Source organism: Bubalus bubalis, chromosome 2, assembly GCF_019923935.1.
Source record: "Bubalus bubalis isolate 160015118507 breed Murrah chromosome 2, NDDB_SH_1, whole genome shotgun sequence".
NCBI classification, from domain to species: Eukaryota; Metazoa; Chordata; class Mammalia; order Artiodactyla; family Bovidae; genus Bubalus; species Bubalus bubalis.
In genome coordinates, this window is record NC_059158.1 from 79,547,261 (window position 1) to 79,572,247 (window position 24,987).

The window sequence follows — 24,987 nt, forward strand, 5'->3', positions numbered from 1 at the left end:
CATTTACACTGTACTCTTAAGACTTATCTTTATTATGAAAGTGTTTTCAAAGTAAAATGATCCTCATAATAATGACTGCTTCCAGAGATCAAGAATGAATAATTATATTTTCATATAAAAATCAGCAAAATACAGTAACAATACATAAAATAATTGTAATGGGCTAACAGTACATCATTCCATTTCTGACAGAGATGCTCAAGCACTGAACTGTCTTAACAAGTAAGGTTTTGTCACCTATCCTATTTCTCACTGCAAGTTGAAAAAAATCAAATCCCCAAACTAACCACCTCCCTTTTGCATGATACCAGATGGCTATGGAGGTAACTGATCATGTGGGCAAAAAGGAGATGAAAATCATGAGCTTAGAAGCTTTGGGAAATCAAACTTGGAGGCTATTTTCCATATTTAAATTAATGAAGCTCTAAGTTAAAAGTTCCAGAATCACCATATAACTGTTCCTATCACAGACTGAATTTCTATTTGGCAACTAATCTTTAAAAACCTCTATTTTTTTAAGGGCAGATTTACAATCACAGTTTAAAAAAACTGTTGTAGATCCAAAAGAAAAAAAAAATTGTCTCTATAAAACCTAATTTTCACTTAAAATAGAAATCACACCAACAGCTGTTGTTCCCTGGTTTCCAGGCCATGCAACACATACCAAAATAAGAAGCCAAGCTCTCATTGACTTGTGTTGAGGAAAACAGGCTCATATGGGCACAATATGTTTTTTTTTTAAATGGAATCAGAGAAGGAAGTGTGATACACAACTGATCCAATGGTTATTGGGAAATTGATAGCAGATAAGTGACAATATTTTAGATTCATTTTATTACAAGTTCCAGATTTAAAAGAAAGTGAGTAGAAGATAAACAAGCTAGATCTTAGGCTAACAGTGCCTTCCCATTCCTTCCTGGGCACTCCTGAGAATGTCTAGTCTTGTGGAGACATTATATCATGTGTCATCTACTTGCAGAGACTTGTATGTCTTTGATTGGATGGGGATCTTAGCTTATGGACACTTGGTAATGTGTTCCATTCAAAGGCTTCAGGTTGAACTCACATTGGAAAGACTAAGGTACTCTTTTAGGTGATTACAGATCTTATTAATAGCTACTTTTAATGTTTTATGTTCTTTAATACAATTTTCTCCATAAAAAACAGCATCAGGTATGCTTCCAGTGAGCATATGTTAGGCATTTCGACAGCACAGAGTGGACAAGTGGACATCGACTTGTCCACTACCTCCTTAGCATCTACTGAACGCCCCCTAGGGGACGGGAGGGGACCATGTATGCAAATACAAACCACAGGGCCTGTTTCCAGCCTATTAAAAATGAAGAATTAAACTGTGGCCACAGTGAACAGTGTTAATTACTATCTGGTAATTTGAAAATGGTACAATTTCATTTTACCGAGAGAAATTTAAACCTACTATGGGGACAACAATAATGTCACTTAAAAAAATATCTTGCATTTTGCATGAACTGTTTGTGATTGACAGTACTCCTTTCATGGACAGGACACTGGCGCAGACTTTGATCTGATTTGATTTTTTCTTATTTGAACACTAGAAACATTTCAGGGCTACTAATATTTATCTACAAAGCAGGAATCAGCCAAAGACAAAGAGGGGGAAAAAGTAAGCTAATTATAATCTTAAGACCTCAAATAGCATGTGAAATGTAAACATTTAATCTCTTACTTCTAAAGAATTTCTTGAAACCTCTTTGGACACAATGACATCATAGGACATACTAATAAAGAGAATTATTTAAAACCTTTGTAACTATTCTGTATAATTTTCATATTTCAAATTAAGAAAAAATACTCAAATATTCAGGCAACTTTGGCATTAACATCTCCACATAGGGGACAAAAATAACTACCAATGCAAAAATCATGAACACCTTGGGAACAATCATGGGTGTCCCTAAAGTTCTCTTGGAAGAGCTCTTTTTTAAAGACTCAGGTGTGCTGAAATGAAACATGATGTCTTACTTCAGCCCAAATAACAATGAGGTTGAAATATACAGAGTGGAAAATTCAGACCCTTTCTACCCAAGTTGCAAGTGTGCAGTTTGCTCAAATTCAAACTCTCAAATACTCAGAATGAAAAGTTTGGCAACAGAACAGGACATTTTCAGGTTTACCTGTCATTTTGGCTGCAGGTGACCAAATTTTATCCCACTAAAGAGTTATTTCTCTCACCCAGTTGCTTGTTTACTTTGGAGAGCCTCTACTCTGGAGAGCCTCTGTCCAGCAGCTGAGCAGGATCTGAATGTTAATAAAATCCTGGGGTGAAGCAGAAATCTTGTGCATTTTCCTCAACACTTAGTTTAATAATCCAAAATACGGATAGCTGCTCCCCTACTCTCAACATTTGTAACACTTAAGTTGGAAATGGGGACTACTTAGATGCTGACCTTAGGGCCTTCATGATCTGAACTCTGAGGCAAAGAGGCTGAAAGGAGTCTTCCCCTCTCAGCTGTGGAGGTGGCGTGAACAGGCAGTAAAAAGGGAGGTGGAAAGCTTCTATTGCACATGGCGGATGGTTTTCATGAAAAGAATATGGATAAGGATAAGTCAGTGATATTTTGGTTTTATCACATTTTTCTGAGAAACCTACATGTACATACACAGATCACACATTTTTATATCATTTATTGACCCAAGGCCAAATTCTACTCGAATTTCTACATTTCTCTCCCTCTAATTGGTCTAGAAAAGCTATAGAATTGGAGAAAATATTACTTTTTCTAGATTCCTTCCTATTTACCCCTTTGTACCTTGGGAAGATTTGAATATGACCAGGACAGGCTAAGTCAATTAATGGGAAACAACATTCCTACTAACCTATAGCTGACATTGCAATACACACTTCCAAAGCTATGGCCTGGCACAGTTAGAAGATATGAGATCTCACATAGTTTCTCTCTCAGGCTTATCAGGCCACCATGGGAGAGCAGTAGAAAAGAGATACATTATTCTTTATCTCAAAAGACCTATAAACACCATTTTGATGAATCAAAAAGGACTCTTTGCCTTAAAATGTAAAATGAAACACAAATGTATTGATACATAGAAGACTGCTTTGTTACTGTCAGTGGTCAGGGAGGCTCTGAGAATTCCCAATTCTCCTTCTAAGTGACTTTTGGGAAGAACAAAAGTCAGATGTTCAGATGTCTTTGCTAAGGACAGGCAATTTTCTTCATGTCATGCAAGTCTTCTAAACCTTTAATTTACAAGCAGATCTTTTGAAGTTATTCTTCTACGCTAAAGAGTGTCATATGACCCAAATAGAAGCACACTGTGGCTTTCTGGTTTATTTCACCCAATAGAGGACTTGCTCTAGATACTAAAGCAAGGCACGAGGCTTTCTATTTTTTATATTTTCCATATTTTAGTTGAGAAGACATTTTCACCTTATCAAAAATTTTCAGCTATAACATGCTTGCTGGTTTACTTTTTATATATCTGCATTTTAGCAGATGTTCAGATGACTTGACAAGCACTTTTCATATTTAATGATTGGTCTTACAACTTGACCATCCATAAATTACTCTCCTAGACATACCCCTGTTCTGTGAAATAAAATAATAAGGTTTTCCAAGAAGAGTTAATCATACCATTTCATCAACAAAAAAAGCAGACATATTTCTAAGGCCCTTCAATCATTACTATGGACCATACCAAAAACACATTATTTTATAAATAGGTGGGAAGAGATTTAACATTACAGGGTGAGGTTTTGTTTGGGAGCATTCTTTTAACTATTAACAATCATGGCGCACATTGTGGGCACAAAGTTTTACTTCAATTAAAAAAAAAAATTGACCTGAATGTGAGTGGCTTTGGGCAGGACATGCGCTTTTTAGTACTTTGCTGTCCCTTTCACTAGTCCTGACCTGCACATTGATATCACTTTGTGGTTTTGGACTCTATGTTTCAGGAGATAGTCTTCCTGATTTATGAAATAAGTATAATAACTTTTTATTCCCTTTTACTAAAAGCTGGAAGAAAAGAGATAAAATCTTTGGTTTATGTGTATGGTTTTCTTATCTATACATAAATAACACTGCCCTGTAGGAGACTACAGAAACTTATTTTTTCAGTTGTCTTTCTCATTTACTGAGTAGAATTTTTGTTGCTTTTTTTCTGGAAATAGCTCCATTTGAACAAAAATTCCTGGAAAATGAACAAGTCCTTCAAAGAAGCAGACAAAAGGACCTACAGTCTAACACTGCCCAGTTTCTAGTAACAGGAAATTTTGTTATGTTAGGGTTATGTTTAAGGAGAAAAGACAAAGGGTAAAATGGTCTTATTCTCACTGGCTTTATTTTGCCCAGAAAAAACAAAACAAGATCAAATACTAGAGAGGGTGCTTTCTTGAAAGCTGGTTGCAGTAATGTGCTTTGCACTAGAGGTGACTTTTGGCAACGCTTGGAAGTCCCCTTTTTCTGTCCCCAAATATACTTAGCTTCTTTTTTTCATGCCATAGCGGAAGACTGCACTAATTAAAGGGGTAGTGGTAAAACCTGGTTGAAATCTGCTGCTCTTTGTATTATTCTTAGATCATGGGACAAATTCCCAGTTGGAAGACTGATTTCTTTGTTTGTAACCATGAACTTAAGTCTTCCTTCAGAGCTGGAGCACTGACCCCATAATGGAGAATAAAGAAAAAAAAAGTCTCTGTAACTTAAAAAGTTAACCCTCAACTAGCTACCATTCTCACTGAAGAAACTTTGGCTGTGTGTGTGCAAGAGAGGAAGTCTATTCCAAAGTAATTTAATACATACAAAACAATTTTAAGTCCTCCAATAACCACACTCTATTTGGAACAGCTAAGTGACCATGAAGGGTTTCCCTCGTAGCTTAGTTGGTAAAGACTCTACCTGCAGTGCAGGAGACCCGGGTTTGATTGCAACCCACTCCAGTGTTCTTGCCTGGAGAATCCCATGGACAGAGGAGTCTGGCAGGCTACAGTCCATGGGGTCGCAAGAGTCGGGCACGACTTCACGACTAAACCATCACCACCACCAATTGACCATGAAAAATGATAATTACAAAACTGAGCTCACCCTGTTTCAACTTTACACTGGGAGAAAGGTCACTTGAGACTGAATAGGCCATTTCAGAACGGGCATTGTGACAGAAAGAGAGCTAACCTATTTGGAGCTGCACGAGAATCTTGCACTGGGTTTTGCTCGCTCTAAGTGACCAATTAAGCTGATGCTCCTAGTGGACTAGGTCACAGCAAGAAAGGGGTAGAAGCAAACGGAGCATCTCCCTCACTGTCATGAACCCAGAGAGTAAAAAGAGTGAGGAAATGCTCTTTTGTCCACAGATTTACAAACAAATACAAAAAGAAAATAAATAATATTCCAAGACAGTACAAATGCAAATACCGTTCCCTTGTGTCAATTACATAAAGCATGCCTACATATATAGAATGGTAATTCTTCTTCATTCACAGACAGGACATATGGCAGTGCACTATTCAAAATGCTTTGATAATCCTAATTTTTGTTTCTGGTGCTGAGAGATTATGAAAGGAACTGCATTTGCAATTTATTAAATATTTCCAGGAACAAACAGTTCACTTTGTTTGGGACTTGTGGTTTTGAGTAATTAATCATCCATGGCACAAGCACCAGTGAGGAGATACCCGTTGGTACCACTGGTCCCATTGGTGGTGGTCGCAGTATGGGGGTTCTTTCCTGGAGGTTCCGAGTCCTCCTCATCTGAGCTAGACTCAATATCACTTCGATCATCCTTGGACACCTGTGGAACACAAGAAGGTGAGTGCAACCGGCTCTGAAGAAATCATAAAGGTATAGCATGCTCAGAAGTACATGCACTCATACATAAAGGAAAACATCTAAGTATTTAAAAAATCAAACAGGATAGGAGCACTGCCAGAGTAATAAGTTCCTCTTCATTGGAGATAGAGCAAAGTCAGTGATCAAGGAATGTAAGTGGACTTAGGCATCACAGGGGGTTAGCCTTGCTGACTTCCTTAAGTTACCTTTGGATATTTAGAATGTACTAGACCATGAACCCCACTCTTACTGCAAAGTAGCACACCATACTACTAGAATGGCACTATATGAATTTGGTACAAATGGAACTATTTATTCTTTGATGATCACATTCTCTTTGAGAATTCTTTAGAGTCAGCTCTCAATTAATTACACTAATGGAGATATTTACTAGCTCTGATCATTAAAACATCATTCTTATTTGGCTTTTAAATGTATTTAAAACTCCAGTTTTAAACTGGAGAAAACTCCAGTTTCAAAGAGTGATTAATTTACATTTGCATGCTACCTTCAAAAAAAGGAACAATTTAGAGTATCTTAAAATAATGCACAGGAATATAAAGCCCATGACCCATGGCTAAGATGAATTTTTCTGTCTTAGGTAAGCAGCAATGCCAGTATGATTTAATTTGTCTTTCTGTCTGCTAGAATTAAGTATAAATTTTGTTTTATATACAACATAACAACTAATGGCAGCAGGAGGTATTTGGGGTACTTGCTGGGTAAGGAATAGTTTAAAATATTTCCCAAGAAAAATTTAGTGACTGGATCATCATGAATTGAATCCCATCATTCCAGAGTTCTTCCATCCTCCATTCAGACTCATCAAGTCATGAGGATGACTTGGCATCAGGATATAAGTCTATACATTTCCATAAATAATGAAAAAAAACCATATGGTCTCATAAGGAGGTAACGTAGGAAGAAATTAAGGAAATACGCTACTGCTTTTAAATTAAAATAGTTTGTACCTCCTACTTTATGCCTACAAACATAGTGAACATTTATCCCAACAGGCCTTAACACCCCTGGGTAACTGAGTGGCATGAACTTCTTTTCTAAGGGGGGTGGCAATAGGGACCTGATGGTTTGTTTGGCTTCACAGAATGTTTCCCAATCTAGTCCCTTTTGATTCTCTAAGAGGTGGATTGAAAAGCTGGCAGAGTCTCCTGGGAAGCATTTCAGAACGAACTGAGGGATTTCCCACATCTCATTCTGCCTGTGTCACTGCTACCCTCCAACTGGAGAACCCTGGAATCCACTGCACTCCCAACCTGAGAAGCCCCCATTCCTGCAGGACAATATCACCTCTATCAGGTGGGGTGGGGATGGGAGAAGGTGAGAACTGAGGACTGCTGCTCCAGCCTAAGCAGAGATGATTGAGTAAATATGTAAAAATGGATCTCACTCTAATGGCCCTTGAGATGAGACTTAGCTCACAAGGACCATCTCCAAGAAGATTTAGATACTGAAACACCAAAAGGACTAGATTATAAGGATACTTTAACTTAAAAATAAAAGATGGCTCACAAAGACAGCATTAGAATAAAAGCTCCACTACATTTAGCAATCCATTAGTCATAAATTAAGCTGCTAATGGGAAAGAAAACTCCAGTTTCAAAGAGTGATTCATTTACATTTGCATGCTTAGTAAGATTATTTTTAATTGCATTTGGAAAAAAATTTATACTTAAGTTACCTTCAAAAAAAGGAACAATTTAGAGTATCTTAAAATAATGCACAGGAATATAAAGCCCATGACCCATGGCTAAGATGAATTTTACTGTCTTAGGTAAGCAGCAATGCCAGTTAAGATATTTTGAAGCCTGAGATCTGGAATTAAATTGATTGCTTCCTTGAAAAGTTGAAGGAGTAAGCTGGAGAGAAGACAATATACCTGGTAGAAATAGTGCAATAAGGACACAAATTATCTAATCTATGGCCCCCTTGCATTTTCAGTTACTGTTATCATTGACAGTATTGTGCAATTTGTATGCAAATGAGGACAGGAGAGGTTTTTTTTGTTGTTGTTTTTATTTGCTAGTAGAAATACATGCTCATTTTAGAGTAGGAGGTCATAGAGAAAAAGGTAAACTTTTGCTTCTAAAAAATTCATTACTCTAATTATTTTGGATTTGCATAGATGATGCCAAGTATAGGCGTCATACTATGTGACTCGATGCCCCGAGCCCTCATGACAGGTGCTTATGGAGGACAAAGTGGTCAGGTGCTGTCCTGCAGCCCAGGGCAGTCTTGGCAAAGAGCTGCTGCTCAGACCTCCCTGCTGGACCATGCTGATCCTCTCCTCAACTTAGTTCTGCTTCTCCTACTTCACTTTGGTCTATTTCTGTTTTTCAGCCAATGTTGAACACCAGTGAAAGAAATCCACTTCTTTCTCTATTGGATCATGCAAAATTTAGCAGAATGCAGGCTCACACAAAAGGGAACTAACTGAGTTGTCCCTAGCATCCCTCACAGCTGGTGGGAGCCACACCTTGGTTAGAGCCTCTAGGCAGTATCAACAGATTAGACAGAACAATATGCATGGAAACAAAAGCACCAGAGTGTTGCTCCAAAAGGCTAACGTGGAAGCCAGGATGGAGAGAGAGAGGGGTGAGAAACTTACATGTAAGGGGTTCCACTTCCCAGACTTCCAGGTGGGCAGAAGGAAGAGAACAAACAATGAAAGTAAGAAAATGTTGCAGAGAATGTTCCAGAAAAGTCACTGCTCTACACAGAGGGATTGAGGCCCAGGATGCTTTATCATGAGCCCTATTTTTAACCAAAGAGATTTAACTAAATATTTACTGGCAAGTTATAAATGGTCAGAATGCATCAAGTAACACTTCTTATAAAAGAGTAATTAAATTTCTGTTTAATATAAGTATAATCAGAGAAGGACCAAAGGAGATAGAGAAAAGGAGAGCAGGAACACAGTAAATAACATATCTCAATGAATCTAAAATTATGAATACAGATCATTCAGCAAAGCAATGTAGATCACTCAGCAAAGCAATACTACATGTAAAAAAATCACTAAGAGAAAATGAAAATTTGTATTATGTTTCCAAGAGGTTATGCTAAACTTTGAAGGAGAAAAAGCAGTTTTGATGAAATTCTAAATAATAAATAATGTTCTTGGTGATTCAGAAGAACCCCAAACCATAATTTTCTGTGACATATTAGAAAGGGCGAGTGTTATCTTACCTTGCCTTTTGAAATAGCTTTGCAAGCTATTTTTATGATCAAGTAAGACCAGAAGCAGTTCAAGCCTTGTATTACCAACAGCAGTAGGTTAAAAACCCACCAGGAAGGGTAAGGTCCAACAATCTCCCAACTTTCAAATAATGTGGTATTTAACACCCTAAGGAAAAGGAGAAAGTAATCATTGAACACAACTTTTCACTGCCTTCAAAGGAACTCTAGTTACTGCAAAGAAGCATAAAGCCAGTGATACCCACTGGCTGCTCCCTTGCAAGGATGGTCAGAAAGCTAAGTGCTTCACCCAAGAGTCATCACCTGGATGATTCCACCAGTGGCATCACATCCCTTGGGATTCTAGCTTGAATAGTGTACTTAGGTTCCCCTTCACTTTGGTTTTCATTTCTTCCATTAATTTTCATCACCGTTTTTGATTGATTCCATTTCTCATTACCTGTTAAAAGGCCCGTACTGTCCTTGTTGCTTTGGGTCTTTAAGTAAGTGTGAGGAACATCATTTAGTAACATTACATTGCAAGAGAAAAAGAGCAATTAATTTCAGAAACACCAGTGAAGTGTAAACTATATGCCTAGCATAGTGAGAGTTGGCATATACATAAGACCTAACCCCTGTCCTCAAGTGGTTTATAGCCTCAAAGGAGAGCCTTAATTTCGGGCTGGGTCCTTATTTTGTAAGCCTTTTCCTGGTAAAGAACTGGCAACTGAAAGGTATTATATGGAAGTGATGTCTTGAGATGAGTGTTGGAAGGATTTTTTTTTTTTACTTATTAGAATACACCAAGTATACTTAGTTTTAAGAGTATGTACTTAAGGCAGGCAGAAGTATTTGAAGTAAGTGCTTCTCTCTGTTATCCACCATCAGGACAAGGACGCAGCAGCCACGTGGGGCAGATAAAGGATGCAGGATGGCTGGTCTCAGTAAGTCACACTCATCCCTGCTGTGTCTATTCTTAAGCCATCGGAAGGTGATTTTTGCCTTCCGGACTCGTGGTGCTGCCACAGAGAAGCTCAGCAGTCACACGATTTTGGAATTATTCCACTTCCTTGCCTTCCTCCTCAACTGAGTGCTGGGCTGGTTTGGAGATCTCAGTGGGTTAACAAAACTCATCTAAGTGTATTTCCACCAACTGTCACTGCAATGCTTTGCCGGGACCCTCCAGGAGAGGTTAGGTGGACAGCACTTGTTTACTAAGGGAGAAGGATGGAAAACTCTTGAATGCAAGACCACTCATGCAAGAACAGAAGGCACATATACAGAACATTTTAATATAAGAGTGTGATGAGTGCTTTGAAAAAAGTTAAGAAAAGTACTTAGTAAATTCATAAAAGGAAAAACTAACTGAGTTAAGAGATAAAGAAAAAAAGGAGAATGAATACTAGAAAAACAGGTCTATGTCCAGTTCAGGTAACCTGCATTCACAGACCAGAATGAGACAGAGTGTGACTCTCATCCTGCCATGCTAGTTACCTCTCAAGAACAATGCTCAACACACGTGAATGTTAAAATCCTAAAATTGATAGTATGGGATTTAATTTGACAATTCATTAAGAGTATATTGCTCTATGATATAATAGTAGTATTCATTCTGGTGGAAGAGAACCAACATTAGGAAATCTATTAATAAAATTATCACACATCCATAGGCCAAATCGGTACAAACCTAATTATTTCAACTGCACTAAAAGACATTTGGCAATTTTCAATTCCCCATTGCTGATGTGTAAAAACTGGAACTCAAAGTACTTAATATGATATTTATTCAATTCAACTTAGCAGTGGTCATAATACCAGAGTTATTGACTTTATAATCAGGAACAGTCAGCATCACCATTATTATTTAACCCTATTCTGGAGGTTCCAGCTATAAAGTATGGTAGAAATAATAGGCATTAAAATAATTAATATAATAGGCATTAAATTTCTATAACTATAACAGCAAACAATGAAAATTTCCAATAACGGAGTAGTTAAAAATTATAAGGAAATTCTAGAAATTATTAAGTCACTCAAAGTGGTAAATATGTTTCAAGACTTTCTTTTGATAGATAAAAATCATAATATCCCAACTCCATAAGATAAATATATATTTGCATATACACACAGAGAAAATGAAGAGAATTATAATTCATTGGAAGATATTAATCAAAGCCATGTTGGACTTTCTTTGGTGGACCGGGGAATTTTGCATTTTCTTTAAAAAATTTATTTATTTATTTTTGGCTGTGCTGGGCCTTTGTTGCTGCTCGGGTTTTTCTCTAATGATGCAAGCGAGGGCTACTCCCTAGTTGCAGCGTGAGGGCTCCTCTTGTTGCAGAGCCTGGGCGTGATTGCATGCCGACTTCAGTAGTTGCTGCACGTGGGCTCAGGAACTGCAGTTCCTGAGCTCTAGAGCACAGGCTCAGTAATTGTGGCACACGGGCTTAGTAGCTCTTCGGCCTGTGGGATCTTCCTGGATCAGAGATTGAACCCATGTCTCCTACATTGGCAGGTGGATTCCTTACCACTGAGCCACCAGGAAACCCTGTATTTTCTTCTTTACATTCTTCACTTTTCCAAATCCATCACAAATAATTAGGAAAAAAAACACAAGTTTTTTGTAAAAAGGAATAAGTTAGGATAATGCCTGTATTCCCAAGAGGCAGCCATCTCTTTATACACCAGGTTGTGGGCCCCAGGACAACTGGTCTAAACAAAGTTCAGCTCCTGCACAGTGAGAGAGGACTCCTACATCTCATTTTTTTCTATCTCCAGCACCTTGCAAAATACTGGGAAGTAATTTGCTCGCTGGACCTGCTGGCTGATAGACCGTGTGTTAGTTCAGTAATCAAATAAATAGATATGCTCAAGACAGCTCTGGAATAATCACAATAGTTTTATTTCAGAACCAGCTCTGCTTCTTGACATGTTAAACATGTTGACCTTCAGAGGGAATTTAGTTTCATTTGAACAAAAAGAGGTCTTGTAGAAATGGCAACAATGACTGTGTGATACTATGCATTATAAATTAGCCTTTGCTAAATTATGGGTTTGAGAGCCTTTCTCACCATTACAGTTTGTTTGGCTTATTATGAACAGGGTGTCATGCAGTCGCTGGTGACATGATATCCACATTAATTTTGGAAATGCTGCATCAGAATTCATAGGCTTTGCCATGACAGTCAGTGGCATCTCTGAGATTCTGCTCAGAAGTAATGGATTTCTTTGAAAATTGACTTGGCTGCCTGCAGAGATACTTGGGAAAATACAATCAGTGCACCAAATGGATATATCTCTCAGTGAGAAGCTGGGGAAGAAAAACAATATATGAGGAATTGGGACTAGATATTATGCCACCTGGATTCTGAAAAACAGTAAACCCAGGAAACAGAGCCTCTGTTTAGCCACGGAATGTTTCTCATGAGAAAACTGTCCCTTTTGGGGCAAACTATTAAAATGGTGATTATAGGATTTTGCCCTTTCCCAGAGGTTAGGGTTAGGAGTGTCTATTTAATGATGTCATTACAAATCTACGGTGACAGGGCTCTGAAAGCGGTTATATCTGAGGGAGGGCTGATGGAGGGAAAGGAGGGAGGTGGCTGGGATGCTGGAAACATTCTTGATCTTGATGCAGGTGGTAATTGTGAAGATTATTTACAGGCAAATTTTTACAAATGTAAAAATGTATCAAGTTATATATTGAAGATCTATGTAGTACATTGTGAACATTATATCTCCATCAACTAAAACAGAAAAAAGTACTCTGTGGGCCAAACACTGCCGATTTGCAACCTCTGGGTTGCATAGTTACTATAATATCAGTATTTCTACCCGCCACCCACCCCACCCCCCCCAACCACCACACACACCCTTCACCACCACCTAATATAAATTCAAGGTATGGCTTATGAGAAAACAGGTTTTTTTCCTTCCCCCCAAATAGCCCACAGCATCAAACCTCCTGTTGCTCTAATCAAGTGATGGAGAGTTTGGAGACACCAGGGACCAGAAAAGACCATTTTCCTTTTCATTAAGGTTAGGCTCACTTAACCACTAGATGGCGCATCACTCATGTACAAAGTGTGCTCAAGGAGGTCTGTTCTGCCAGAACCTTGAGCCGTAGTCTGGGTCCCAGGAAAAAAAAATCACTCCATCATCAGGTAACACCTTCCTAAGAATCTCGCCAAACAATGGAATCAAGAGTCCCAGTCCCATCTGTGCTTCCTTCTTCCTGCATAATTCCCACTAGAAATGATGCCTGCAGGGCAAAGCTCCAAGCAGTTCACTGGTGACGTGAAGACGCACAAATTGCCACCCCAATAGTTTAGCTCTGATGGGGTATTTTAATTGCTTTTTAATGAATCATGAGAATTTAGTTTGACTGTGAGCTATAGTTACTTTTGCTCATGCTTTCCTTTTATGGATTCTTCATATTTGATTATTTCAGAAATATGTATATACAGGCTACGTGGGGATTGTGGGGGAGGAGAATATATACATTGTACAGAAAATTTTACCTTTTTTTTTTTTAAAGCAAAGCAAACTCAGAGTAGTCTCATTTTAATCCTATATTTAAGGGCTTACTCATTTATATTCTAAACCATCAGTGTGACTTCTGCTTTCCCCTTAAACCTCAGAATTCCAAAATTTCCTACTGTCAGAGAGCACAGTGTCGAAAGATCTCCACTGATATCTCATTCAGAAAAGCTATAACCAGTGCCTTTCCCCCATTCTTATCATGACTGCCAACTCAAGAGTTTAGGTTTATATGCAAAGTTATGCAAAGTTAGATAAACATCCTTACTTTCCACTCCATGTATCTTATTACTTTTAAAATACCCCACTGATTTAGAGGCAGGACCACATATTAATGGTTGGAATATTAAAGATGGCAGAGGCCCGAGTTCTTTCACTATATGAGTGAAGTTATAGGTGGGTGATTATGATGAGGCCATGGTAAGTAACCATAAGCTTTGCCTGCTCCCCTTCCCCTTCTACCTCCACCTAAGAGCTCCATCTGAGCCTTGGGTTGTGTGTTTCTAGAGTGGTCTATATAAAAACCACAATAATTAGATCCATCTAAAGGGCTTCCCAGGTGGCACTAGTGGTAAAGAACCTGCCTGCCAACGCAGGAGATGTAAGAGATGCGGGTTCGATCCCTGGGTCGGGAAGGTCCCTTGGAGGAGGGCATGGCAACCCACTCTAGCATTCTTGCCTGGAGAATCCCACGGACAGAGGAGCCAAGCGGGCTACAGTCCAGAGGGTTGCAAAGAGCCAGACACCACTGAAGCAACATAGCATGCACACATACACTCAAATATCCAAAGAGAGTCAAGACTGCTTCTCAGGGAGAAGCAGGTTCAGGGCCTCACGCTGGGGATTGCTGCATGATGCCAGTGGGGGTAGACTAGAAAGGGAAACTTGTTTTAGAGTCAGAATTAAGGTGTTCTTTAGAGCTTTTGAATGGTCTTTGACTTTGCTTTTTCAGAGAGACTGCAGTATATTTCAGGATGTGTGCTTCTCTGGCATTTATTTTAATTCGACCTACATGAAACATAAATGAAAAGTAGATTCTACCTGAAACTTATCCATAATCTACTGGCATGTTTTGCTCATTTTAAAGTAGATGCTAGTAGAAAAGCATTTACAATGTACTCTCAACAGAAACCATGAACACGATACCTGAAAAAGGAGTCGGGTAATTAATTCACTGTGATAAGAAATACTCTTTGTCCTGGGTTTCCTAAGGCAATAAAAACCCCAGGCCTAAAGAACAACTTGGTCAGTTTGTTGGGTAGTCAAGGCTGCTACATGACTGAAAAACTCACTCTCAATTTTCTTTTAACAAGATGGCCCCACCCACAGCTTGAGTTTCTCCACAGCACTGGTGTGGGTCAGCAAGATCTCTTTTAGGAGGACAGCTTCTGGGTAGCTCGCAGCTTGGGTGCCTAATTATCTCAAATAATAGATACACGAAGTCTGTAGCAGACATAGGAGTGATTTCTCTATCCTTGACAGGAAGCGAAACTTGAACATCTGTCTTTCCTCTAGCAATGGGCATATCAGTTCTGTCATATTCTATCCAAGTAATATATGGGATCAATTCGTTTATTTTTATTTTTAGGTCATAGGCTGGTCAAACTTAGACACTGATCCCTTATAACACAGCAAGCTTGTCTCTGGTGACTTCCTTGCCAAGGTGGATGTTTTTCTCAAAATTAGTCACTGCCCTCTTGCTGCCCCATTTGCTGTCTGTCAGCCTAAGTTCCCAACCCCTTCACTGCCTGGTCTGCCTTTCTGTATTCCTGACCTACCAACCTGAGTTTCTCTATCCTAGAACATGTCCATCAAGCTGTATCTTGATTCTTACATGCCTGCTTTCAACCCTCTACCTACCTCTTAGTTACCTGCTGCTGCTGCTGCTAAGTCGCTTCAGTCGTGTCTGACTCTGTGCGACCCCGTAGACGGCAGCCCAACAGACTCCTCTGTCCCTGGGATTCTCCAGGCAAGAATACTGGAGTGGGTTGCCATTTCCTTCTCCAATGCATGAAAGCGAAAGTGAAAGTGAAGTTGCTCAGTCGTGTCCGACTCTTAGTGACCCCATGGACTGTAGCCTACCAGGCTCCTCTGTCCATGGGATTTTCCAGGCAAGAGTACTGGAGTGGGTTTGACCCTACAACAGAATTCTCTGGTTCTCAATAACTGTTCTTTATTAAATAGTATGTGTTGAGCACTGGCCCAAACATGATAAATACATGCACTGTGCTTAGTTGCTCAGTTGTGTCTCACTCTTTGTGACCTCATGGACTGTAGCCCGCCAGGCTCCTCTGTCCATGGGGATTCTCCAGGCAAGAATACTGGAGTGGGTTGCCATGCCCTCCTCCAGGGGATCTTCCCAACCCAGGGATCAAACCCAGGTCTCCTGCACTGCAGGCAGATTCTTTACAGTCTGAGCCACCAGGGAAGCCCATGAATACTGGAGTGGATGGCCTATTCCTTCTTCAGGGGATTTTCCTGACCCAGGAATCGAACCAAGGTCTCCTTCATTGCAGGGAGATTCTTTACCAGCTGAGCTACCAGAGAAGCCTGTTATTTACATGGTTTTACTTAATTCTTTCAAAAACTCACACAGTAGAAATCCCATATAGTAGAACACTTACACTAGCTAACATTTATTCTTAACTATGTGTTAGGTGATGGGCTCAGGTTTTACATATTTTAACTCATTAAACCCTCATGAAATAAACCTTATGGATAAATCCTATTTTTTCAAAGTAGGTACTAGTATATCTGTTTTACAGTTGAAGAAACTGAAGCACAGGTTTGTCTGTATACCCAACACTACCCCCTCACTGTGGGGTGTACATATTAGTGAGCCTCAAAGAACTCATAATTAAGTTGAGGAGCTGGGGTTGGAATATAAATTGGCATATTGTATTTGGTGGATAATGCTACCACATGTATCAAAATGTGTATATCTACTGAGGCTGTGAATCTATTTCCAAACCTTTGTCCTAAGGAAGAGTTTCAGGGATTTATAAGATTTAGCCATAAGGATATTCATTTAAATATTATTTATAGTAGCACACTACTTGAAATATCCTAGATAATGCCTAAAAACAGAGTACTTATGAATAAACAATGATCTTCTCATAAGATGAAATACTCATAGCTAATAAAATTATGTTATAGAAGAATACTTAATGAAATGGAAAAAAGTTTATGGTACAATGTTAAATGAGAAAAACAAAGCTATAAAACAGTATGTGCAGAATGAGCCCATTTTGGTAAAGAAGAAGATGTAATTTTAAGCATATAAAATGTTAGAAACAAAGATATCAAATTGTGAACAGCAGTTATTTCAGAACTATGGGACTTTTTTTTCTTTGTGGTGTTTCATATTCCATGACATTTCTATAATGAAATTTAACTATAACATGTATATAATTCCATAAATAAATATCAGTTTAAGTTAAAATTTGAGGAAATCCAATGAGAATGATAATTGATTGCTATTGTTGCTGTTCAGTTGCTAAGTCATGTCTGACTCTGCGACCACCTTGAATGCAGCATGCCAGGCTCCTCTGTCCTCCACTATCTCCCAGAGTTTGCTCAAATGCATGTCCATTGAGTCGGTGATGCAAATGATCTCATCCTCTGCCACCCCTTTCTCCTTTTGCCTTCAATAGCCAAGTGCTATCCAAAGCCTCTGAAGGTCTATCTAGGGCAAATAAGGTAACACATTTTTGTAGCGATGGATGGATTTCCTGAAAGCCACCTCCTCCAAGTCTCAGAGCTGCAGAGGGGCAGCCCAGCTTGGCTGGGGTGGTTCTCCTTGAAGTCCCAGCTTCCTGCTCTGGATGGGGAGATGGTGACTGACAGCACTGTCTGTGGTCACACCAGCTGGTCCCCCGTCCCCTCAGGCGGGCAGGTTTTATATGAGTGGGGTGGGGGTGGCTGGCTCCTGGGAGTGCTGAGGAGGAGAGCTGCTCACAGGGCAGAGCAGGGCGTCCAGTGGTGGCGAAGCCTCTGCCTTTCCGGGATGATGTCTGTTCACAGCGCTGCCTCCAAAGACAGAAGTTTTTATTCTCTCTGAACAAAAGCAGCAGCTCGCTAAATTCAACCACGGTTATGGGTGTGGAGATTTCTGAGATGGCAGAGAGGCCAACTGAACACACATCCTAAGCACATTTGATTTGATCACTTTTGTCCCTGGAACGGAGGTTTGTTGGCACGTTTGAGGCTGTTTTCATCAGGGTTCCCGGGATTTAGAGCTAATAACCGGCCTAAGAACTGTGAGACCCACCTGGTCTCTGCACTCTCCTTCCGTTACTTTCTTATTTCATGATTTTGTGAAAGAAAGGTGTCTGCAAGATATAAGAGACAGCTTCTGAAAACTATGGGTGCAATACCTGCAAATCTTGTCTTTGGCGGCAGGAAGAAATGGAAAGAGGATGGGGAAAGAAGGTAGAGAGAGAGATGATGTGGGGATAGGAAACAGGCAGACAGAGGAAGGAAGAAACAGGAGGCCTGCTTTCCTGGGGCCGTGCTCCAGCCTGAATCTTGAATCAGGACCAGGCCTTGTACAAACTCAACGTGACATTTAATACCACCCCGTTCCTGGGATTAAATGTTACACTAATAAAAAGAGAGCTGCAAGACAAACAGTTGTGCCCTGGAAGTGGAGAGGGACGCGGCTGTGCAAAGCTCAGGGCCTGAAACTGAGCTACTTCCACCTGTTACTGCCTGCTGCAAATCTGCCCAGTGTGATTTATTTGCTGGCAAATTCATCACAGGTGCGTATTCTAACCATTTACTGCGGAAGCAAGAATTACAAACCCTACCTTGCAGAGAGGGAAGGCCAAGCTGCAGCAAACCTAGAGCCCCCCACCCCAGCATCTGACTCAGGTGGTCCCAGGATGGCCGCTCAGCCAGGGTGTGCAGTTTCAGGACAGCAAACAGTTCTTTTGCAGAAATCCCAACTGAAGATAGATCAAGGTAGTGGCCCTTGGACAAGTGGTTTTATTTGTTAAAACTCATCTTTGAATACTTTAAAGGCTAAAACTCCAATACTTTGGCCACCTGATGCGAAGAGCCCACTTACTGGGAAAGACCCTGATGCTGGGAAAGATTGAGGGCAGGAGGCAAAGGGGGCAATAGAGGATGAGAAGGTTGGATGGCATCACCGACTCAATGGACATAAGTTTGAGCAAACTCTGGGAAATACTGAAGGACAGCGAAGCCTGGAGTTCTTCAGCCCATGGGGTTGCAAAGAGTCAGACACAACTGAGTGACTCAACAACAGCAACAGCACAGTTTCCTGGGGGCTTCATCTAAAAACCAAAAAAAACAATTTACCTGGCAGGACAAGATACTCTGCTCCTACTAGTTAGAGTGTGTGTGAGTGTGTGTGTGTGCGTGTGCACTCAGCTGTGTCTGACTCTTTGCAGACCCCATGGACTGTAGCCTGCCGGGCTCCTCTATCCATGGGATTTTCCAAGCAAGAATACTGGAGTGGGTTGCCACTGCCTTCTCTGCTGTTTAACTATACTTATCCATTCAACCTCAGTTACTTCTTCCCATAGTCCCTGGTCACAAACAGAACGTTTACAGTCAGTGAGCTGAATATTATTAGACTTCTGTCACTGACAGAAACAGCATTAGCCAAGGCCTTACCCTAAATCACAGAGAAAATTTCTTACACACCAATGGCTATCCCTGTGTACAGCACCTAGCACCTTGTTAGGAGGTGTGAGTGGCATTTGGGTGGCAATCTGGTACAGCTTTCACTCACATACATCATAGATGTTGATGAGTAAAGTGCTACATCATCAATGGAAAAGTAGGGAGAGGATATGAACAGATCACAGAGGAAATACAAATGACATTTGAAAACATGAATGAAATGTTCCACTGTGCTTATAATCCACTCAATGCCACATTAAAATAAGAGATACTTATGCCAAAATTTGGGGGCTGATGTATCAATGACATCTATAACCCACTTTCAGATGATTTGGCAAATGTAAGAGAAATGCATGTGTGTAAATAAATGCCATGAGTACTGCAAGGGGTCACAGCTGATGAATGCAGGTGAGGAGTATATATATTTCTAAGTTCAGGAATATGCATGCAGTACTCTTTTTAACAGTAAAAAAGAAACAAATAGATGGTTAGTATGCATATCTATATGGTGGAATGTTAGTCATACATTAAAATTATGTCTTTTGTTTAATGGCATAGGAGAATCCTCACAACTTAATGAAAAGTGAAAAAAATCATATTAAATCATATGTAGTACGATACTCAGTTTTTGAATACAAAATGTGATTAAGAGGAAATATTCCAAAATGTCCACATTGGTTACTTCTGATTCTAGGAATTTAAAATATAAGATTTTCTACATTTTCCAAATGTATGTACTATTCTTATAAAGAGAGAAAACACTTGAGAACTTTTTTCACGGATGATGATATAAGAAACACTTTTACACTTTCAAGTTAAGTCAAAAAATATCTCTCTGCGTCCCGTTGTCAGCAGGAGCAGAGGTGAAGCTGCATCTTCGATGCTGGGGCTGAACACCTTTAGGAAGACGCCCACAGTATACACATGGAGGGAGCTCGAATCCGAGCCACAGCTGTTGGTTTCAGGATTCACGTTTCTATAAGCAAGCATCCTTAGCATGGCACTCAGGTGGTACTAAAGAGACAAGTCAAAAAAAAAAACCCAAAAACCCAGGAGGTCAGATGGACGTTTCAGATTATTCTCCCCAACTCTTCCTCACACTGACATCCTACCTGGAGCCCAGTGGCAGAGAGGTGGGCTTCCATTTGCATTCTCGTCCTGGGGGGCCACAGGTGAAGATGAAGAGGCTGGGGTGAAGCACACAGCAGTTCAATTCAGTCGCTCAGTCATGTCCGACTGTTTGAGACCCCATGCACTGCAGCACGCCAGGCCTCCCTGTCCATCACCAACTCCCGGAGTTCACTCAAACTCATGTCCATCGAGTCGGTGATGCCATCCAACCATCTCATCCTCTGTCATCCCCTTCTCCCACCTTCAATCTTTCCCAGCATCAGGGTCTTTTCCAGTGAGTCAGTTCTTCGCATCAGGTGGCCAAAGGATTGGAGTTTCAGCTTCAGCATCAGTGAATATTCAGGACTAATTTCCTTTAGGATGGACTGGTTGGATCTCCTTGCAGTCAAATACTGGCTTTCTGGCATATATTTTTGGTTCAGGAATTATTTAAATATACATGTGACATCTGGAGTTTGTATTAATATAAATATACATAGTATGTTCACTGAGAATGTTCAAAATCAGTGTTTAGTCAGATGGTGTTTTTCAGTTTAAAACGAATTCCCCCCTAACCTGTAGAATTTGGAAACCTGGTTTCTCCAGCTCCCACCTTGTGCACTTCAGTGAGCCTGTCCTGTAGGCTGGTGGCTCCCAGGCTTGTGGTTCGCTGGAATTCCCTGGGGAGCATCAATCATACTGAGGCCTGTGATGGCCTCCAGAGATTGTCATTCAAATGGTCTGGGGTATAGCTTGAGTGGTGTGATCTTCGAAAGGTCCCCAGATGATTCAAATGTGCAGACAAGTTTGGGAACTGCCTCTTTCATTCTCTATTTCCTTTTCTGACTTGATTTTTAAAAAATCCACAAATAATTCTGAATAACTTCTGATCAACCATTTCTGCTTTCAGTTGACATGAGGCTTCTGGGTCATTTATGTTTGCATGTGGCTGAATGATATTTACCAGGCTTTTCGTGAAATGTTTACAATGTTGTCCCTTCTCCTACTTTAATGAGAACAATGGTGCCCTGGCATCAGAACCCCCAAACTGGAGGTTACAAACTGTCCTGATTCAGAGAAAGCTGAGGACCCCACTCTTCCCTGCGCCTTGATTACCCTCCTTTGGGTTACACAAAGTTTATGCTTAACCTCCCATGATTTTGCAGAAATTGTTCTTTGAAGCAACTCTGAAGCATGAGCTTGTGAACTCATTCAGACAATAAGTAAAGCCTGACACAAAAGAAGCAAAGTGTCCACAGATGCAGATGAAGAAGCCCAAAGCTGGAAGAGATGATGGTGTCCTTATCCCTGCCCACACATAATTGATATTAAAAGTGATTCCAAACCACAAAACAGTAAGAAAATTCCTAAAAATCTTTTTTTTTTTTGGCATGGGAAATCAAGTCAATTCTTGTTGAAATGTAAAAATATCAAAAGAAAATGTTTATAGCCCATTTTGTGTCCTAAGCACACACTTTTTTTTTTTTTAAGTCTTCATTGAATTTGTTACAATACTGCTTCTGCTTTATGTTTTGGTTTTTTGGCCCTGGGGCATATGGCATCCTAGTTCCCCAAACAGGGATTGAACCCACACACTCTGTATTGGAAGGCGGAGTCTTAAACACTGGCTGTCAGGGAAGTCCCCTAGTACCGCACACCTAACTGGCCTTTTAGGTACCCTGCATAGAGTGTCCTTGGTGAGTGTCTGTGATTCATCACCCAGTTATGATGACTCAGATCACTTAATATCCAACTTGCTAAAGAGAGAACAGTGATCATTATAGATTTTTACTTGATAAGAATATTCCCCTTTAGATTCAATCAATATTGCCAAGTTGCCTAAGATAAATTACTGGGCTTGTTATGTTTAAAACACCAGAGGAGACTATATAAAAGATTTTCATGTTCATTTTTGAAAAGCAACTCTCACATGGCTCCAGCTAGTAACTCACTGTCTGTTCGACCTTACCTCAAGTTGCCTCTTACATCAGGATGGCAGATATAAATATGGACACAAATATTACTCTACTTCTCTAACTGAGAGGGTTAGGAATGGCCCCATGGAGTGTGAGGCCATGGGACAACCAACCCCTTCCTCCCAGAGGATATTGAGATAAGGGAAAATCAGTCTGCCTGAAAAGGCAGTTGAAATTTCAAATAAGCACTCGTCCCAAGGAGAAGGATGTTGAGCGGCAGCAGGGAGCCATCCTACTGTTCTGAAGCTGTGATGCTGAAAGATCTCAGGAATAACTGTAATCATTTGAATTACTCTTCTGCTTTGATCCTTCCAACACTGCCACTGCAATTAGACTAAAATCCTGAACACATCCCAGGGCCCATAAAAATCCCTAATCTTGGGCCTCTCCTACCTCTCCAACCTCAGGTCCGACCATCTCCCTCTTGTTCATCAAGCTTCTTTCTGTTCCAGAAACAGGCCGACACTCTTCACACCCCAGGAAGTTTCCTATGCCTGGCCTCTTCCTATGACTTATCTTAATGTGTGTCTATTTCATTTTAGATACTCTCCCATGATTCCACTGCCTCTCACTTTAAAGCATAAGCTCTCAGAGTGCAACGATTATGTGCATCTGACCTGCTTTACATCTGCCCCGGCACCGTAGAGAACCCTAGGTCCTGATAACAGGGGATGCTTGACCAATTCTCTTTCCAAGAAAACCAACAGCAGGTGTGGCCCTCCCTTCAGCAGCCCCCAGAGGATCCCTGCTGGATACACCGATCTATAAGTACAGATAGAGCCAGGCAGCTTTTCACACTTGCCTCGTGGTATTTATACCCATAGGTATAGTTTTTCAGTGCATCCTGCTATAATTGTCTTGGGTCTGTTTACTGCCGAGACATTCATTTTCACAGACGCATTAGACATGCAACAGGAAAAAAATGAGAACATTAGGCCCCTGAAAATAAAATTATTAGGATGCTAAGCAATAAAGGAGATGACACGTCACATTGAGGCTACTACAGAGAGGCTTTGGAAGGCCTTTCAAGTGAACACTGGAACACCCACAACGAAAGCAAACTGCAAAACCAACAACATGCTAACGCTGTGCATTTTTATCATCAGCCACTGTGATTTGTTCCTTCCTCTGCAGGGCACGACAAATGACACTGAAGTCAAAGCTCAACTTCTTTCCCCGTAAAGCCGTGACTATTTTCCTTGGAGCCTGGGCCCTCGACAACCATGCAGCTGCCAAGAATGTGCTCATCCTTTGAAGCAAATGCTATGCTGAAACTGATGTTTTCAGATGCCAGCTATATAACCTGAGAACGTCTATGTCATTTACATGCCTCTCGTACCAAGGAATCAACGCTTAGAATATCACTGCTGCTGATTCCTGAATGTAGTGGTCACATTTATGGTCTTTGGAGATGAAGAGTGACGTGCCATTAAAGTGCGCCCGCCTGAGTGGTCCTGAAATAACAATTTTGCTGATTTCTCTGTGAACTTTGATCTCATTACCAGCCTGCTCTAATGAAACAAATGAGCACACAGTCAAAATCATGCTTGTGATTCTTCAGTGCGGTTTTCCAGCCAAGTTTGTCTTTTGTTTTGTTTTGAAATACTCCTGTGCGTGCGTGCGCGCACACACACACACACACCACACGCGCACACACACACACACACATATACCCCTGCCTGCTTGGTACCTCCTCTGGGTTATTTACAAGGCATCTCCAAAACCAAATTTATATTTTTCCCTGCCTATTCCTATTACATGTAACACCTGCCACAACTGCTGCCACCCTATTCGTAATCATCATAACTCCAGAGATATACTACTGTTTTTATCCCCAAATTTTACAGAAGAGTTTAGACTGGGTAGGTAATTGACCCAGAGTCATGCAGTCACAGGGACAGGCCCAGGATCTGAAGATATACTGGGTTTATCCAGCACTCATTCTGTTAACCACCATCTCCTTACTTCAGTAAACAGCTTTAGCCCTCATTGAGTTACTTAAGTCAAAATTGTGGGGTCGCCCATTTACAGTTCCCACTCCTTTATCCATCTTCTCTATAACCAATGTGACTGCACACCCTATCAATCTCCTAAATTCATTTGGAAACCATTTACTTCTGTCTTCCCTGTTACTACTACACTCTGCCACCATCAACTCCTACCTAGGCAGTTACTGTAATAGCCTTCTAAATAGACTAGTCCCCAAGTTAGACCATGCTGCAAGATGAGTACAAACAAAAAGGCAATGTGAACTCATCAGTCCCACATTCCCAATCTATCCCTCCCTCCACCCTTCCCCACTGAAGATAACCAACAAGGACCTATTGTATAGCACAGGGAAATCTGCTCAATATTCTGTAAAAACCTAAATGGGAAAAGAATTTGAAAGATAGATACATGCATATATGTAATTGAATCACTTCACTGTACACCTGAAACTAACTCAAAATTGTTAATCAACTATGCTCCAATATAAAATAAAAATGAAACAAAAACTTACCAATTCCATAAACATCATAAAATCCAGAGAAATAAAGGAACACTTTAATTAATTAACAACAAAAACAAAAAGGCAATGTGAGTAATGAAATCATGTAGCAGTATTTGGGGTCATCCAGATAATTCAGATTATGTATATTTTAAAAATTTAGACTATCAATGTGAACCATTTCAAAACACTTCCTCAGTTCTCA

General features: G+C 40.3%; 1 protein-coding gene across 5 annotated transcripts in view; it reads right to left on the minus strand.

Annotated features, from left to right (window-relative positions):
* Positions 1–14: 14 nt before the first annotated feature.
* CERS6 (ceramide synthase 6) overlaps positions 15–24,987 on the minus strand; it is a 349,042-nt gene continuing 324,069 nt past the window's right edge. For 2 of the 5 annotated variants that reach the window (XM_045163988.1, XM_045163990.1), the window contains 3 exons: positions 9,033–9,189; positions 8,452–8,475; positions 15–5,787 (listed from right to left, as the gene is read on the minus strand). In XM_045163988.1, the coding sequence (XP_045019923.1) occupies positions 5,635–5,787; positions 8,452–8,475; positions 9,033–9,189 (334 nt within the window). In that variant the 3' untranslated portion in view covers positions 15–5,634. The remainder of the gene's footprint in view (positions 5,788–8,451; positions 8,476–9,032; positions 9,190–24,987) is intronic. The other 3 variants (XM_045163989.1, XM_045163991.1, XM_045163992.1) reach the window with 2 other exon arrangements.